At 49.1% G+C, this 18,490-nt stretch overlaps 1 protein-coding gene across 2 annotated transcripts in view; it reads left to right on the top strand.

Annotated features, from left to right (window-relative positions):
• Nucleotides 1–18,168, top strand: part of TSPAN5 (tetraspanin 5) — a 165,576-nt gene extending 147,408 nt beyond the window's left edge. The window contains exons 3-8 of one of the 2 annotated variants that reach the window (XM_036411065.2): nucleotides 3,250–3,396; nucleotides 8,484–8,654; nucleotides 10,914–11,039; nucleotides 13,093–13,140; nucleotides 13,236–13,352; nucleotides 16,023–18,168. In XM_036411065.2, the coding sequence (XP_036266958.1) occupies nucleotides 3,250–3,396; nucleotides 8,484–8,654; nucleotides 10,914–11,039; nucleotides 13,093–13,140; nucleotides 13,236–13,352; nucleotides 16,023–16,088 (675 nt within the window). In that variant the 3' untranslated portion in view covers nucleotides 16,089–18,168. The remainder of the gene's footprint in view (nucleotides 1–3,249; nucleotides 3,397–8,483; nucleotides 8,655–10,913; nucleotides 11,040–13,092; nucleotides 13,141–13,235; nucleotides 13,353–16,022) is intronic. The other variant, XM_036411085.2, reaches the window with a different exon arrangement.
• Nucleotides 18,169–18,490: the final 322 nt, after the last annotated feature.

The following is an 18,490-nucleotide window of genomic DNA, read 5'->3' on the forward strand; positions in this document are numbered from 1 at the left end:
AACAGTAAGACTCCTGCCCTTCAGCAGATATTTGGGAACACTGCACAGGTGAGAGAGTCCAGCTTTCTCATCTCCATCTAGGTAAGTGGTCTTCACCACAAACACATTTGGGCTTTGGGCATTGACTTCCATACTTCGTGTTTTAAGATTTAAAAAAAATATATTTTTTTTATTGATTTTCACAGAGAGGATGAGAGAGGGATAGAGAGTCAGAAACATCGATGAGAGAGAATCATCAATCAGCTGCCTCTTGCATACTCCCTACTGGGGATGTGCCCGCAACCAAGGTACATGCCCTTGACCGAATGGAACCTGGGACCTTTCAGTCCGCAGGCCGATGCTCTATCCACTGAGCCAAACCGGTTTCAGCTGTTTTAAGATTTGAGTTCATTTTCAGCTGATCCAGTAAAAGCAAAGTTCTTGATCATCCTGTGTTTTGCACAACTGTCATTGCCCACGCCCTCTACGTATCTGTGTCCAACCCTGCCGTTTGCCAGAATTTAGGATTAAGTGAGAAGACTCTGCAGTCCAGACAGGCCCCCCAATGACTGTCATTTTCATGGGAACAGCGGAAGGCATGGCAATTATAATGGAACCTGCAGGCTGGGGAGAGTAGAAGTACGAAAATGAGTTCGTGTGAGAAGCCAATTTCTCACCCTCCAATGAAACCAGAGAGGACAGGTGATCCCAGAGTCTGCTGCCAGCTGGGATCTGACCGTCTTGCCTGTGGGGCGGGCGTATCTTGGCATTTTGGGCACAGGTGTGTTTGCCAGCTTGCTCGGTTTGCCAGAGCTGCCCAGATAACTGTCCTTGTAATTCAGAGAGCTCTGAGTGTGCAACCATGGAGGAGTGGGGACAATCTGATCTTTTTTTAAATTTTATTTTAAAATTTTTATTGACTTTAGAGAGAAAGGGAAAGAGAGATAGAAACATCAACAATGAGAGAGAATCATTGACTGCTGCCTCCTGCATGTCCGCACTAGGGTCTGAGCTCACAACCCAGGCATGTGCCCTCATCGGGAATTGAACCGTGACCTCCTGGTTTATATATAAGTCGACGCTCAACCCCTAAGCCACGCTGTCCAGGTGAACAATCTGATCTTTGTGCACTCTTGAGTGTGAATCCCAACTTAAAAAAGCCTATTAAAAATGGATGAAATCATGGAATAGTCTTAACATTGGAAGGAACTTAGAAGTCAGTAAGTCCCAGATTCCGATCCAAGGTGGGAACCGGTCCTGGAGCCCCTCCGATGGAGGTTCCCAGCTCGGTCCCGAGGGGAAGCCGTGGCTCACAGGTGGCCCCTCTCACCGTGGCTGGGACGTGCTGGTATTTCTAGCCTCTGGTGGTGGAACTCTCCCTGTCTCTCCGCCTCTGCTGCCTCTTCTTTTTGGTGCCAAGGAAACTGAACTGACTCTTCCCACAATGAAGTTGACTTTTAAAAATTTAAGACTGTTATCTTGTACCCCCAAAGGCCGCGGTGCCCTGGCTAGGGAGGTCTAACACCCAATGCCTGAGTTTAAAGAAGGGCATTCTGACAGGCAAGGTTATCTCCAGCACTGGGTCCTCAGCACCTTCGCTTAGATTCTGTGTGACTTTTCTTAGCATCATTTGTGTGAAGAATTGGCCATTGTATTTTTGTATCTTACCACCCCCCACCCCCACCACCAGCATTCAGAGCTCAAAACTAGGAAATTCTAAGAACACAAGATTGTATTAAAACCCTGGTCTCTGCATCCTGGTGAAGGGTGTGGTTGTCTTTTGTGATGTCACCCCAGAAGTCAGCGAGTCCACCCTACATTCCTATGTGCTTTCATAATCTCTCAACCCTTCATCTGTGATTTATTTGAAGCATTGGCCGTTTTCATCTGTTCTAGATTGATAGCCTGTTATTGTTCTTAAGGTGTTGCTCCCCTAGCCCCTAGCACACACCATACTCTTGTCCAAACGTCCCTCCTGCCTTAAAAGGGGCAAACACAGCTCCCAGAGTCAGGTATTGATCAGTGCTGACTGGGACGTGCTGGGATGCAAGTACTTGGCTCCCACTGATAGAATAAGAGTTTGTGATAGATTGTGAGGCAGACAATCTTTTCCGGGTCCAAAACAATAGCTGTAAGACCGTCAGTGAGTCACCAAACCTCTCCAGGCTCCATTTTCCTCAAAGTATAAAATCACATGAATACTTTGTATTCTTCTGGGTTATTGCGAATGCTGTGAAAACAAGTTATTTAATATTAAGACTGTATAGCAAACTATACCATGACATACGGTGGGGATTTTGAGAGTTCAAAAATAACGTAAAAGAAAATATGGATGATGATATGGGGTATTTAGGACTCACATACATCCAGTTTCAAAATAACAGTAGTTGGTGTCTATAGGAAGGAATAGTACATTTGTACCTTGTAATTTAGAGGGAAAATAATCTCATAATTTCTAACACAGTTTTTGGGTGATCTGTGACGTGGTCCCATTAAGGCGGAAAGGCTTTCAGGAAGGAAATGGCATTGTTTGGGGAGAAATGAAATCACTCTTGGTTCCCACAGGAGAATAAAAGGGTTGAAACGCAAGGAGAGGCTGTTGATTTGTAAATCGTTTAAATCCCAGTTCTCAGCTTTGAGGACCTGAGCCTGACGGGGTCTCCTGGGAAGCTCCAGGGTGGATCCTGTGGTGCAGTGTTTCCCTGGGAAACTTCCAGAGGCTCGTGTCTGGGTCTGGCCGCTGTGTGAGGATGAGATGTCCCTGTTTCCTGAGAAATGCCAAGGGCTCAAAGCAGGCACTTGTCCGATCCCCATGTCCTGGGACTTAAGGTGTTCTTCTTTTTCCTCCCCCTTTAAAAAGTGTTATCTTTAAATCACAGTTTACAGGCAGTATGACTTTGTGTTAGTTTCAGGTGTACAGGGGGCGTTTTTCTCACACACCTGCTTTGTACCACAGACCGCTAATGTGTGGGGACAGCGGAAGCAGAGGTAATTTCCACATCTCCATGCAAGGTCTGACAGTGGTTTCCTGGGGTCATTTCTTTGCTTTCTATAGTGTCACTTACAACATGAACCCGTCTAGACGTGGAAAGAAAGTAGTTTTCTGTGCTTTGCTGTTGTTTTTGCAATGACTCAAGTATTAATCACAGCAAATCATCCCGTGGCCTCTGCCGTTTTTCTTCGGAGGGGAAGGATGGTCGCAGTGACCTTTTCACGGTGGAGCACTAACCCTGCACCCGGTGCTCTTTGTGTGTTCTTCTCCGCCCCCAGGGAGTTCTGTCCAACATCTCCTCCATCACCGACCTCGGCGGCTTCGACCCTGTCTGGCTCTTCCTGGTGGTGGGAGGAGTGATGTTCATTTTGGGATTTGCAGGGTGCATTGGAGCTCTACGGGAAAACACTTTCCTCCTCAAGTTTGTAAGTATCCCCCTCCGCTCGTGGTGCAAGCCAAGCACGCCCCCATCGGGAGGACTCGGTCTTTAGACGAGAGGAAAGGGTGCTGCCCCGAAAACGCTGGCAGAAATACAGCCCAGGCCATGCTTTTCTGTAAGAGAGCCCTCCATTCTGCCCCTGCCCATGCCTCCTTAACTATATATACACCATCTCCACCCCATGGCATCCGCAGGGGAGTTACACACGTAGTCACGGCTGCTTTCCCATCCCTGAATTACCTTTGGGACCGAGGTGGTTCTGTAGACATCGTTTTCTTCTTTTAAGTGACTCGTGCTTTCCCTTTTGAGCACACAATCAGAAGGAAGTTGTTCAGCGGGTTGGTTTAGAGAAACCAGACATAAGCCCCGTGGCTGTGGCCTGTGCAGATTAAATCTGCTAAGCAGCAGGTTTGGGTGACTATGGAGAAACAGTGAAAGGCAACATCTGCAGCATCCTTTTCAGATCCCGTGCAGGGTGCTGTGATCGCTGTTGGCATGAGTGCATTCGGGAGAGGAGTTTCTCCCCAGGGGCAGGTGGTGTTATAAAGAGAGCGTGAACAGTGACACCTTCCTTTGGAGATGCCTGCCCAAGGAGAGCAGGATGGCTTATGTGCATGTGTGTGTGTGTGTGTGTGTGTGTGTGTGTGTGTGAGAGAGAGAGAGAGAGAGAGAGAGAGAGAGAGAGAGTGTGAGAGAGAGAGAGAGAGAGATAGGGTCGGTGAGTGAGGCCAAAGCTCATTGAATGTGCCTGTTTGTGGGCATTTGGTGTCGGCCATATCACAGCCCTCCACATGACAATATCCACTCCACTCTCCTTTCCAAAAATAGAAAGTATGGGGGTGGGGAGGAAACCTACCCTCCTGTGATGAGGGGAGATGGTTAGATTTCTAGAGAATAGTGTAAGTTTAATATCACTAATCTCAACGTTTATGACACAGTGTCATTGAGGACCATTGTCATTCAAACAGGAGCTTCCACCAGGACTAGTCCCAACTGCCATGCAGAAGGCGATTCTCTCCCCAGCACATCTGCCACATTGTCCTCTGGCATTTTTTTTTTTTTTTCTTTTCTTTTTAATATACTTTTTTTTTATTTATTTTTTTACAAAGAGGAAGGGAGAGGGATAGAGAGTTAAAAACATCAATGAAAGAAACATCCATCAGCTGCCTCTTGCACAGCCCCTAGTGGGGATATGCCCACTACCTAGGTACATGCCCTTGATTTGGAATCGAACCCGGAACCCTTCAGTCCGCAGGCCAATGCTCTATCCATTGAGCCAAACCGGTCAGGGCGGCATTTTTTCTTGCACATCCCCAAGAAGAGCAGGCTCCCTGTCCTTACATTGGGCAGCTCTGGCCCAGACAAGGTCTGGAGGCTGTTTCACCGGGAAGTTCATAGGACTCGCGCTGACAGGGAAAAACCAAGGGAGACTTGGTCCGGGTGCAATTTAATGAGCCATTGGGTCTCTGTTCTGTATACATGGGTCTCTGGTGGAAGGAGCTCATTTCCCAAACTCTATTTCTCTTGCATCCACTTACCCACAATCCTATTCCCCACCGAGTCAAAGGCCTACAGAGGCCCCAGGAAGGTTTTGTCCCTGATAGCAACCTGCCAGTCCTCTTGGTGTGCGGTATTTCTAAAGCCTGAGCACACCTCCCTCAGCTCTTCTGTAGCCTATTTTGGGCTTCATCGTACTTGCTGATTGCCACTATTTTATCATTTTTAGCCTTCATGCCCCCAAATGATTCACTTTAATCATATTTGTTTATAAGGGTAGTCCCTTTATCACTTTTATAGATGAAGCTACTAGAGTTAACTTGCATAGGCAGAGAATTACACATTTCTCTAAGTTATCACCTTAAATTATAAAGTCCCATGTTGCAAATAAAGAGAATTATGTTGTTTTCTGGCTTTTTTAAGTCTTGGGGAATATTTTAAATGGCCTCTTTCTCCATTTAGTACATGCGGTAAAAACTGGCCTAGAATAGTCTTTGAAATAAGTAGGAAGTCAATGGCATCATCATTCCAGACAGCCTCCACCATCTGATGCTGTAAGGCCAGGAGAATTGCTGGGGGGAATCCAAGAGCTGAGCTACCGTGACATAGAAATGGAGCCTTCTCGTGGAATGAGGCCCTAGAACGAAGCCTGTGAGTCCATCTCTTCCCCTTAGGAAATGGAGAAATTTGCTCACAGGGCCCATTTCTGCCACATTTCGATAAGAATTTAATTTGGACTCAATTTTTGATATGCGTATTGTATAGTATTATGTGGAAATTTGCCAGGGTAACGAGAAATGAACCTGCCTAGCCTTTGTAAAGGTGAAGATGAAAACTTAATTAGAACTTTTGCATGACTTAGGTCTTATTGTTTGTGTGTGCACACACATGAGGTAGCTATGATGTTCTCATTTCTGTAGTGTCATGACTGTCATGTAGGGAGGTACCTAATAAAGGGAGGGGAGTTGTTTTATGCTACGCCAGGGGTCGGCACACCTTGGCTTGTGAGCCACATGTGGCTCTTTGGCCCCTTGAGTGTTCTAACGCCACTTCTTCAAAACAGACTCTCCCAGGCTGAAAACCGACTTCTGCGCATGGGCCACGAAGTTTCAATCTCACTGTACGTGCATGCCCGCACATGGTGTTTTGTGGAAGAGCCACACTCAAGGGGCCAAAGAGCCGCATGTGGTTTGCCAACCACTGTGCTAAGCTATCGGGTGGCCATTGCATAAAAGTGATAGGCTTCCCCTCCCCCACAAGTGTGAGCATTTAATGAACTTCCTCTGTGTGGCTTCAAGCCACCAGGACACAGACTCCCCTCCCCCAACACCTTCATCTTCTCCTCTGCTCTTCTCTGACGAACTTGGCCTTCATGATGATAGGCTGTTTGGGGAGCTTTCCCCGCCCTAGAACTTTGTAGCGGCTGGATTGCACCACGTAAGTGAAAGGAGCACCTCCGGGACTGTCCGCTGACCCAAGTCCGCAGTTTATCATGGTCAACAGCTGGGCCGAGCTCTGGTTCCCCTTTCAGTGGTGATCCTCGTACCAACTTCCCAAAGGGCCCTGGGCCACAGTTGTCGAAGCTGATCCTGTGATGATGCAAGCCTACCCCCCCACCCACTTCCTGTGCTTGCCGAGCAGCCGTGGCCCTGAAGCTTCCGGGTCTTCCTCACTCATGATGGCATGCTGGTGCCTGAGATGCAAGAGCAAAAGTGACCATTTTCCTGTCCTTTTCCTAGATTGAGGAAAGCTCCCTTTGAAGTTACCGGTACCAGTGATGATAATGAACTCGTTAGGTTCTATTGCTAGTGAGCTCTAGGGCAGATAAGCAGGAGCTCTGACCCTGAGGGCTGAGCTGGAGGGCCTTGAATGGGGCCTGAACCTTGGGATCCTAGACTTTGCCAGGCGCTTATTTCTTCCTCCCACCCTCCCCTTATGCCCACCCTCTCAGAGCAGCGCCTGGCAGCCTGGGCAACACTGTCAGACACACACTGTGATATGGCCCCCTCACACACACACACACACACACACACACACCACCCCCCCCCTTACTGTAAGAGGCTCTTTGGAGACAGGGTATGGGCCCACTCATCCTTGTTTCTGTAAACCCCACCCACCCAGCTCAGGGCCTGACCTCTTCCAGGTCATTCAGTCTATGCTTGTTGGATGAATACACATTTTTAGTCTTTTTGTTTATTTGTTTGTTTGGTTTTTATTAATTTTCACCAGAGGATATTTTTTCCATTGATTTTTTTTTATTTTTTTTTTATTTATTTTTTTATTTTTTTTAGAATAAAAAGGAGTAGGGAGGTGGAGAGAGAAACATCTATGTGAGACAGATTCATCTGTCGGTTGCCTCCAGCACAAGGCTCGATCGCTGGGGCCTGGGGTCGAACCCGAAACCCAGGCACATGCCCTTGACTGGGAATGGAACGCAAGACCCTTCAGGGCTTGGGCCGACGTTCCAAGCACTGAGCCAACACAGGCCAGGGCCGTTTTTTAGCCTTTTCCTCTGTGCCCGCCCCCACGAGGTGTGCTCCCGGTTGGCCGCTTGAGGGCAGCCTGCGGAACGTAGACTCAACAGCAGCTCTGGCCCCTCAGCCTCCTCCCTCGGCCGCCCCAGTCCTGCAGCCTCTGGAGCTCTGCTGACAGGGGTGTCGCCTTTCTGTCCTCATCACGAGAAGTTTGCCTGCAGTTTGTACACTGCTCCGTCACAGCCTCATTTCTCAGAAACTCTTTGAACCAATTAAAATGGAAAAGGGTAAGAGCGTGGAGGCTGGAGGAAGTGGAAAGAACTGGAGGTGTGAAGGTACGTGGTATGACTAAGGCGAGGCTCTGCTGAGTGTTCTAGACGGAAGGGAATCTTCTCCGGTTCGCGGGCCGTTCCCACGTTACCCGGGGCCTCCCACCTGCCCGTGGCCGGTCCTCTGCACGCTGATGTTATTTAAAACATTCTAGGCTGGCGCTTCACAGAGAAAAGCGGTTTTGTTTTATTTTCTTGGTGGGGAATTATTTTCATGGCGCAGTCACCCCCCAACTTCCCCTCTGCTCTTTTCATCTAAGATACACATGTGTGCTGCTTTACCCGGGGGAGCAGGTGCAGAGGGGAATCGGGGCAGTGTCTGAATCCATAAAAGGAACATATAGCGTACAGGAGGATCCAGGCCACAGTCACACATGACAGGTGATCTTTAAATATCGGGGTGATTTATTTCTCAGTGCTGCAAAAGCTTGCTGGAGGAAGGGCCAGGCCATTGTTGAGCGCCTGGCAGGCAGCGCATTAATCAGGAGAAATTCGTTAGGCCTTCATGTGACGCTAATGAGAAATCCCTATCATCATGTGTTTGCTTGTGAGCTTTGTTGGTTAATTGCCAAATGGAGCCACCGGGGCCCCAAAATGTGATTATGAAATGATTTTTTTTTTGAAAGTCCTTTCTTGGAGTGTAATATTTTATTAATGAACTTTAAGGAACGGAAAGTTTGGACGTGTGGAACCACCCAGCGTAATTACAAACCTTTTTAGAAGGAGCCATTGAACTGTGTAACGGCTCTCCGTGTCTGTGTCTCTTGTCTTAGTTCTCTGTGTTCCTGGGCATCATTTTCTTCCTGGAGCTCACTGCCGGGGTGCTGGCATTCGTTTTCAAAGACTGGATCAAAGACCAGCTGTACTTCTTCATAAACAACAACATCCGAGCGTACAGGGATGACATTGACTTGCAAAACCTCATAGACTTCACCCAGGAATATGTAAGTGGGAACTCGGTTTCTTTTCAAGTTGAAAGCCTCCTGGGAAGGATGGCCCCAGAGGGCATCCTCCTGGCTCCGCACCTGCCAGCTGGGACGCCCCTCTGGCGGGCCCGCGCGGCTTTTGGTTTGTTCACTTGTCTGTGTATTCTTCTCTGACGTGTTCTGTGGCCTACACGATCTGTGCTTCTCATGGAAGTGCCCTGTTTTCCCTTAATCTTCATTCCTGCCCAGAGCAGCAAAGAAGAAAACTCTTGAGCAAGAAGGTTCTGATCACAGTTGCCCTTTGCTGCCGACCTGGGAAGAAGATTGCTTTGCTACAGGTTTAACATCTCATTGGGCGTTAAATGTGGATTCCGCCTTGTCCCTTGCCCAATTCTAGTCACCCTCCACACTTCACAGCTCAGAATAGCATCCTCAGGAGGAGGGTAATTCCCGGGCATATACCTATTCTGTACTATTACAGCACGCACGCACGCGCGGGTTAAACCCAAAGTTGAGCAAGTTTTACCCCCACGTGGCCTCTGCCAACTGGAGAATCGGTGCGGAGTGCCCCTCCCACCCGGTTTCTGAACATTTCTCTGGGGCGCCGCCCCTGCACGGCAAACGAAGCAGCAGACCCCCGTTCCGCTCAGAATGCAAAATGACATCTAAACAGGGCTCAGAACATACAGATCTGGTGCCCAAACCCAAGCAGCTCCGCGACTTTGGGTAATAGGACCTTGGCCTGCTTCCCCAACAGGAACGTGGAAATAGTAAAAGCTGCCGTTTAACTCGTGGAGATTCGGTGACACTCGAGTAAGATGTGCTTGGTGGCTTCGCAGCAGGCGTAAGATGCTGAGGTCCTGCACTCGGGCAGGCGCTTCTTGGCAGACACTCCACCAATCGGCTAAGCCGCGCAGCCCCGGACAGTGGTGTCCGTGATGCTGATGCATATGGAGGAGGAGCTGAGTCCCTTTGAGAGAGGGAGGAGCGGGCTGTGTCAGCTTATCCGAGACACACACACACACACACACACACAAAATCTCACACACACACACACACACACACACACACACCAGGCCCTCAGAATGGAGCAAGCTGGCTTAATTTTGTGCCATGGCAGCAAGGCCTGCCCTGGAGTGAGCGGCAGTGGGGCGTGAAATGAAGCCCCCTGTCATCTCCTCCGTGGCCCTCCCTGCTTTGTTAGGTCACAATGGATGCAGGCCCATGCCTTGCCAAGTATCACTGCTGCCTCGTCTGCATGACAGTGCTGATGGAGCTCTGCAGCCAACTCTGGGATGCGCAGCCCAGGCCCTCAGAGAACCCGATGAGGCGGACGAACATGCGAACACACGTTCTCTTGAAGTGCTGTTTGCTTTGCGGGGAAATGCTATCGTTTCATGTGATTTTTTCCTTTTCTGTTGTGGAGCTGATTGTTCTGAAGTAGCTGCTGGTCCTAGAAGCCGTCCAGTGTCATGGCTGGATGTTTAACTGGGAGAAGTGGAGCTAGTCCACGGGGGAGGAGACAAGGGGCCCAGCCTCTGAGTCAGGCCCCTCGGAAGACCCACGGAATTTAACATGATTATATTTTAATTAGACGATTGCATTCTTAAGTAATTTTCTGAAAATGTAAACACCTGCTCTTATGTAAACAGATTCCAAGCACTAACAGATACGTAATGAAAAGTCAGCCTCTAAAACTTAGGGGGGTAATGGGTGTGCTCACAATTTTGATGGTGGTGATGGTCCCATGTTGTTTACATATGTAAAACAATGATCCAGTTGAACACTTTAACTGTGTGCAGTTTATTGCATGTTAGTGATACAGCCAAAAAACAGATTTTTAAAAAACCATTAAGGTGTAGAGATCAAAACTGTAAAAAAGGAAATCTCTAGATATCCCACCCACGGCCCTAGTTTTCTCCTTCAGACCCTGCTGTTTAGTGTCTTATTTATCCTTCTAGAATGTTCCCACATGCACCAAACTGTTCTAAGGGAGCCCTGCTATAACCTCCTGTCCTCCCTTCTCCCCCCACCTAACGCCATGGGTCTCATCGACCTTCCCAATCACAGGCCCACGCATCCTTACAGACCTTCCGCCTGCGTTATTTTGGAGGCTTTGGCGGGGGCTGTTAGGTCCAGTCTGGTGTAAAAATAAGTTCTGGGACGGAAGGGAGGGTTGGGGCCGGCAGGCCTGGGGGTGGCCGTGGGGGCGGGTGTGGGGGCAGCGCCCGGTGGCCTCCGGGTCGAGGTGTTCTAATTCTCTCCTGTTTGCTCTAGTGGCAGTGCTGTGGGGCTTTTGGAGCTGATGATTGGAACCTAAATATTTACTTCAATTGCACAGATTCCAATGCAAGTCGGGAGAGGTGCGGCGTGCCATTCTCCTGCTGTACTAAAGACCCCGCGGTAAGTGAGGCAGCCCCGCGCCCCCTGCTCCCGCACCGTCCGGGCGGGTGGTATGTGGGCCAGGCAGAGTGGGGTTCTTCTGGGACCCTCTACCCACTTAGTCCTGACTGTGGCACCTGCACGGGGCCGTAGGGCTAGTTCCTCCCAGCAGGAGGGATCATCGCGGGCGGGCGCTCACTCACCAGGGCACTCCGGCTCCTGTTCTGAGCCCCTGTGTGCCTGGGCTCCTTTAAGCCCGGAACGTTCCTGCCGGCAGATACCAACATTACCTTCCCTTTTTAGGTGAAATCGAGGCCCCTGCATTTTAAGTCCCTACCCAAGCTCCATCGCCAGCGAGTGTTGGCGCTGAGCGTCAGCCCCAGGCAGCCTGCTGCTCCTTCTTTAAGGCTCCCCTGGGAGCTCTCAGCAGGTTGCGGTTAGTAACCCGCTTAGTTGTGGGGGACGCGTTGGAACGGAGGAGCCTGAGACAAGGATGCTCTGTGGGAAGACTGTAGCTGCCCAGACTCGTTCGTAGCCTGTCAGCCCCCAAGTGTGCACCCTCAGGGCTGCCCTTGCCCCCATCAAGCAGCTCCGAGTGGGCACCGATGAGTTCCTGGCCAGTTCCCCCTGGAAGGCAGAGGGTCTGCCACTCTTCACAAGGGGCGCGGCCTTGGGTGGGGAAGCAGAAGTTCCCTGCAGCTGCCCATGGCCCATGGCCCACAGTGGGGGTCAGCCTGGCTGTTACTCTTGGTCTGAAGAGACTGAGAATCAGGAAGGCCTGTGCTCGCTGCTCTGGGTCTCGCCGAGACAGCTGACCGTCCCCCTGGTTTGTTTTTCCCTTCCCTCTGAGGAGGTCCAAAGGCACTCACCCGGCAGAGCCCAGGGTGCCGCGCAGGCAGCCTTGCGCTGGCAGACAGGTGCCAGCGGCTCTGTCTCCGGTTCTGCCGTTTTAACACTCCCTCAGATGAACTCTGAGGCTCTCAGAAGGCATTATGTCTCCCTTTCGGCGACAGATCCTCTGGGTAGAGGTATCTCATTCCATAAACGCCAAGATAAGAAATTCCACCCACTCCCTGCAGAGGGGAAAAAAGAAGCAAGCCTAAAAGAGGGGAAGCCACATTTCCGATCAGGGCTGTTGGATGTCAGAACATGTGATATGTGACTAGAGTAAGGTGACCAGATGTCCCGCTTTTGGCAGAACAGTCCCGATTTTTAACAATTTGTCCTGCGTCCCGCGGCGTTTTAAAAAAGTCCCGATTTTTGGAAAGATTCTTTTAAATCTTTTAGAGTTTTTTTTTAAAACACCGCGGGACGTGGGACAAATTGTTAAAAATCAGGACTGTCCCGCCAAAAGCGGGATGTCTGGTCACCTTAGACTAGGATGTTGTTTTGTTTTTTATGAAGTTCTCATTGAAAACTCATTTAAATAATACAGAAATATACATATTCAAAAGTAGAAGTTTCCCCCTGCACCAAAGAGAGCAAATATGAAGCCAGTCATTGTGCCCATTCGGCATGTTTTTGTTTAAATATATTTTATTGATTTTTTTACAGGAAGGAAGGGAGAGGGATAGAGAGTTAGAAACATCAATGAGAGAAACATCCATCAGCTGCCTCCTGCACACCCCTTACTGGGGATGTACCCGCAATCAAGGTACACGCCCTTGACCGAAATCAAACCTGGGACCTTTCAGTCCGCAGGCCGACGCTCTATCCACTGAGCCAAACCGGTTAGGGCAAGCATGGTTTTTATCTGTCTCCAGCTCCCTGAACACTTTAAACATATCGAGGCTGCCAGCTCTGAAATCTGGACTTCCCATACAATGGTCTCGCTCTCCTTCCTGGTATTTCCAGAGCCTCTGTTTCCCTTGTTTGGAAAAGGGCATATTTTAATACCTGCTTCCAAGGATTGTTAAAATGATTACATGGGATAACATATCAAAGGGCTCGCCGAGGCGCGGTCCCGCTGCCTGCCCCAGTGCACATGTATTCCTCTGAGGGGGCCTCATCTGTTGATTCCTCCAGGGGCTTTCTGACCGGCATGACTATCGCTGTCCTCTCTTCTTCCCCCCAGGAGGATGTCATCAACACTCAGTGTGGCTACGATGCCAGGCAGAAACCAGTAAGTGGGACTTCACCTTGTCGCTTAGCGCCCAGGGTGTTGGAGGCGCTCCTGAACCTCCGTGGTGACCTGTGTTCTCCTCTTCCCTTGTGAAGGAGGTCGACCAGCAGATCGTAATCTACACGAAAGGCTGCGTGCCCCAGTTTGAGAAGTGGCTGCAGGACAATTTGACCATCGTGGCCGGTGTGTTCATAGGCATTGCGTTGCTGCAGGTAAGGCCCGGCTTCTTCCCGGACGGCACAGGGAGGCGATGCCCGGGAGAATCCTCACCAGGCCGGCACTCTGCCTGACCAGGTGAATGGTCCAGCATTTAAGACACAAGTGGTGGGGCTGGGAAACAGACCCAAATGATGTGGTTTTTTTATTAAAGCTCTGGTTTTAGATGCAACTCTATGCTAAAATACATTAGGAAACTGTGTTGTGTTTTTCCCTTTGAGATGGAGACATTGGTTGGGTCTGGGCGTTTCTTGGGCTCAATAATTCTGTGTGTGCCATCTGGGCAGACAGGAATGGTCAAAAGCAGATCCAAGGGGTGAGGTTAAGGTTTCTGTGGATTTTTACAAACATGCTGTCTCCGGCCCACCTTCCCAAAGTGCTAGTGAGGAACAGGAGTGCCCACTTCTTTGCCTGTGCAGTCCCGAGTGTGGCTTTTTCATCCCATGCAGATGGAGATGTGATACTTTCCTCGGAGCCCAAATGCGGTGCGGTGGTTGAAAGAAACAAAAGAAGATCTAAATAACGGAAAGCCTTCCCATACTCAGAGACTGAAAGGCTTCCTGTCACTAATGTGGCAGGACTCCTCAAATCCATCTACAGATTCAGTGCAATCTCTGAATTCAAATTGCATTTTTAATTTTTTCCCCCAAAATGGACACATTGATCCTAAAATTCATATGGAAATGCAAAGGACCCAGAATAGCAAAACAGAACGAAATTGGAGACTTACTTCAAAGGTGCAGTCATCAAGATGGTGCCTCCTGGCATAAGGTTGGCATATAGGTCAGTGGAATGGAATAGAAAGTCCAGAAGCAAACCCATACATCAATGGCCAACAGGTTTTTGACAAGGGAACCAAGACCGTTCACTGGGGCAAAAATAGTCTTTTCAATGAATGATGCCAGACCAACTGACTATCCATATGCAAATGAATAAATTTGAACTCCTACCTCACACCATACATGAAAATTCACTCAAACTCTGGACCAAAGACCACAATATAAGAGCTAAAACTATAACACTCTCAGGAGAAAGTACAGGTGTAGCTCTTTGCGACCCAGGAGTAGGTGGTTTTCATAGATGCCACACTACAAGCACAAGCAACCAAAGAAATAATAGATCCATTGGACTTGGCCAACATTAAAAACTTCTGTGCTATGAATTCTGAGAAAATGGAATGACAGCCCACAAAAACGGAAGAAGATATTTTGCAAAGCATTATATCTGATAAGGATCAAGTATCTGGACTATACCAAGAACAACTCAACAATTAAAAAGACAAACCCAATTTAAAGATGGGCAAAGAATTTGAATAGTCTCCAGAGGAGACACAAATAATAGCTAGTAAGCATGTGAATAGCTGCATGTTACCATTAATTGTTAGGGAAATTTGAATAAAAACCACAGTGAGATACCCACCACCTCACACTCAGCAGGATGGACGTACAGTTGACCCTTGAGCAGCATGGATTTCAGCCGTGTGGGTCCACTCATAAGCACTTTTTTTTTTCCAACTGACCACAGTTCAGTTGATCTATGGAGTTCACCTGACTTAGGTTGGGAATCTGAGTATGCAGAAAACTGACCAGTTAGGTGCGGATTTTCAACTGCTGGGATTACAGCACCCGTAACCCCCATGTTGTTCAGGGGTGGACTGTAATGATAAAGGAAAATAATAACGAGTTGTCGAGGATGTGAAGAAATTGGGAATCCTCACACATCATTGGAGGGAATGAAAATGATGCAGCCTCTACAGAAAACAATTTGCAATTCCTAAGAAAATTACAGTTATCATATGACCCCGAAATTCTATTCTGAGGGATGTACCCAAAGAGAATTAAAAACATGTATTCACCCAAAAACATTTATACAGATGTTCATAGTGATATTATTCATAAGAGCCCAAAAAAGGAAACACTGCAGATGCCCATCACCTGATGAGTGGAAAAACAAAATATGGGTTTATCCATATACTGGAATATCATCCAAACCATCAAAAGGAATAACTCCTGGAACATGCTACAACATGGGTGGACCTTGAATACCCTGTGCTGTGTGAAAGCGGACTGACACAAAAGGCCAGATGTTATATGATTCCATTTATATGAAATGTCCAGAAGGAGCAATTTCAAAGAAAACAAATTAGTGGCTGGCAGGACTGTGGAGGTGGGGGGCATGGGAATGACTGCTTATGGGTACAGTTTCTTTTTTGGGTGATGAAATGTGTTGCAAACAGATAGTGGTCATAGTTGCATATCCCTGTGAATACACTATAAACCACTGAATTATGCACTTTAAAAGAACGGGTTTTACAGTATATGAGTTACATCTCAATTTAAAAGATCAAAGATAAGAAAAATCGGATTCAGCCCACCAGCGTGGCTCAGTGGTTGAACATTGACCCATGGACCAGAAGGTTGAGATTTGATTCCCAGTCAGGGCATATGCCCAGGTTGTGGACTCGATCTCCAGTAGGGGGCGTGCAGGAGGCAGCTGATCAGTGATTCTCTCCCATCATTGATGTTTCTATTTTCCCTCTCCTCCCTTCCTCTGAAATCCATAAAATATATTTAAAAAAGAAAAAGGAAAAATAGGGTTCATTGGCCAAGGAAAAGCCTAATGATGTTCAGAGTTTCACTGTTTGACTCTTTCTCTTCCTTCCTCAGATCTTTGGGATATGCCTGGCCCAGAACCTGGTTAGCGACATCGAAGCAGTCAGGGCTAGCTGGTAGGGCAGGGCACCTGTCACCGCTGCAGAACACTGGACACCCAGCCTCCGCTCCCTCCAGCGGCTCGACCGTGTCCACACCGTTGGACCGTCCCCAGGGCCTCCTGCCATCCCACCTGACGGAGCTGCCGAGAACTTGTTTTGAGGGGGAAACTGAGAAATGCTGCTTACTGACAGAATTAAAGAAAAAATAACCAGTATGAAAGTCATTGCACCGTGAATCTCTACTGTAGCCATGAATTTATGGATGGTTGGATACTTAACCAAAAAAAAAGAAAAATAGGGAGGGCGGGGAACCCGTATGCACTTGGAGGTGTGGGGAAAGCCTTGTTGTCCTCGGGAGTGAACGGCGGGCTGGTGGCGGCAGCCTTCCCCTTCCTCACACCATGGCCTGAAGATGTGCATCTTTCCTAAAACCCAGCGCCTTCCCTGTGAGGGCTGGGCCATTGGACACTCCATGGGACACTCCCTTCGCTGGACACTCCAATGAGCTGTGACAGCTCGTGGCCCAAGGAGAAGACAGCTTGCCCGTGGGGTCACGTTTTGAGATGGCATTCAGCAAGTGACGTGCCCGGCCCATTGGGCCCCCTGACAAGAGAAGCTGTGTGTTCCGAGTGCACAGAGCAGGACCCCGGGAGCGCTCGGTGATGCCGGGTTGTAGCAGGACAGATCTTTTTTCTAGGTGAGCCTGCGCTTTATTTACCAGTGACATTCAGGAGAACATGAGGCTCATGACGAGGTGTTAGTTGAAGACACCCTCACCCCAGCCACTCACGTCGGTGTTGGATTCTTCAGAAACTCTGGGGCTTTGGCTTTTTTTTTTTTCTTCTTTCCCTTTTTTGTTTTGGTCTCCCCAAAAGCTGGCATTTCTGTTAAGGTTTAAAGTGTTTTCTTACAAACTTGAATATTAATTTTGTGTGTGTCATCTCCCCGCATGACCCGTGAATCTGAACCCACCAGTTTCCCTTCCCACCATCTCTCCGACATGTCTAGGTGTGGTGTGGGCAGCACTGGGTGGGGGGAGGTGTGGCGAGGGCTCCTGGCTGGGAAGGACCCGCTGGGCCCACACAGATGCATCCATGGACTCCACCCCTCAGCCATATGGGTCATCGCCGTGGTCTCTGCTGCATCCTGCCCCGCTCTCTCCTGGGATGGGAGTAAACCCCTTTCCAAAACAACATTGACACAATCAAAAAACTTCTAGTGGGGTTTTCCCCTCATCTGGTTTTAGTTTTACTCTTTTTTTTTTTTTTAAAGGGAAGCGTGCATGGGCAGAGCTCTTTCTGTTCTCATAGCGCAGATTAACCATCAGGATGGCCACAAAGCACAAATACTCCGAGGGGGACGTTGACGGGCAGGTTTTCTGAGTCTCAGGTGGAAAACCACCTCCAGGTGCTGCCACCCACCTCTGGCCTGCCTCCAGGGGGGAGGGACCCATTTTTGCCCCCAGATTTTAATCCAGCCTCATCTGCCAGGATATCACTCTCCTGGGGGAGCAGGTATCAGTCTGTGGAATGCTGGGGAAAGAAACACAGGTGTGTTTCACGGCGATGACACATTTGCCAATGCGTGGCCGGGCGCCGGCGAGCACATTTGCTGAAGCTTGAGCAAGGCTTTCCGCTTCCGCCCCTGGGGCAGCCCTGCGGCCGGTGGGCGTGTCGGTCTGGACTGAGAAAGGACAGCAGTTCTCTGAGAAACACCTGGTCTCTGGGGTTTGGGTGTGTCTGATCTGCATGTGCGTGTGTGTGTCTGTATCGTTAGCGATGTCCATCCCATGCTCCAGCTGTAAGATGATTTTATCCCGCCTCGCCCCCACCACGCTGTCCTCCTGTGATGTCCTTCCCACACGGAGGCTCGGCTCCCGGCCGGCGCGCTTGTCCTTCCTGTCCATTACCTCATCCTCCAGAGAACCCCCTCTGACCAGCTGACTCAGAACCGGGCGAGGGGCCCACCCTTCGGCACATCCAGCGAAAGGCCAAACGGAAGTCCAAGTGAGTTTTAAAATTTTAACGAAGCGCCCTTTATTTTTTACACTTGAGAGTGGTTGTAATAAAGGCTGTCATTAATAAACTTGGTTCTACCTTACACGGAGTTATGTCTGTCTTCGTTGCTTCGCTCTTGAAATTGCAACAGTCTCGAACGCAGCGATCCCCAAACTTCAGCAGCCAGGGTCAGGATCCCCGGACAGCTTGTTGAAACACAGGTGACTGTGCCTACCCCGTTCCCAGAATTTCTGACTCAGTGCTTCTGAGGAGGTGCTGTCCTGACTGGTTCGAGGGTGATGGTTTGCTGGTGACGCTGTTGTCGTGCATTTTCAATCACAATTAGAAAATCCCCGCCCGGGGCCGGTTCCCTCAGGCGAAGAGACAGGGAACGTGTTGTGATGGGGAGGGAAAGGTCTCGGTG

This window comes from Pipistrellus kuhlii, unplaced genomic scaffold (assembly GCF_014108245.1).
Source record: "Pipistrellus kuhlii isolate mPipKuh1 unplaced genomic scaffold, mPipKuh1.p scaffold_m20_p_1, whole genome shotgun sequence".
NCBI classification, from domain to species: Eukaryota; Metazoa; Chordata; class Mammalia; order Chiroptera; family Vespertilionidae; genus Pipistrellus; species Pipistrellus kuhlii.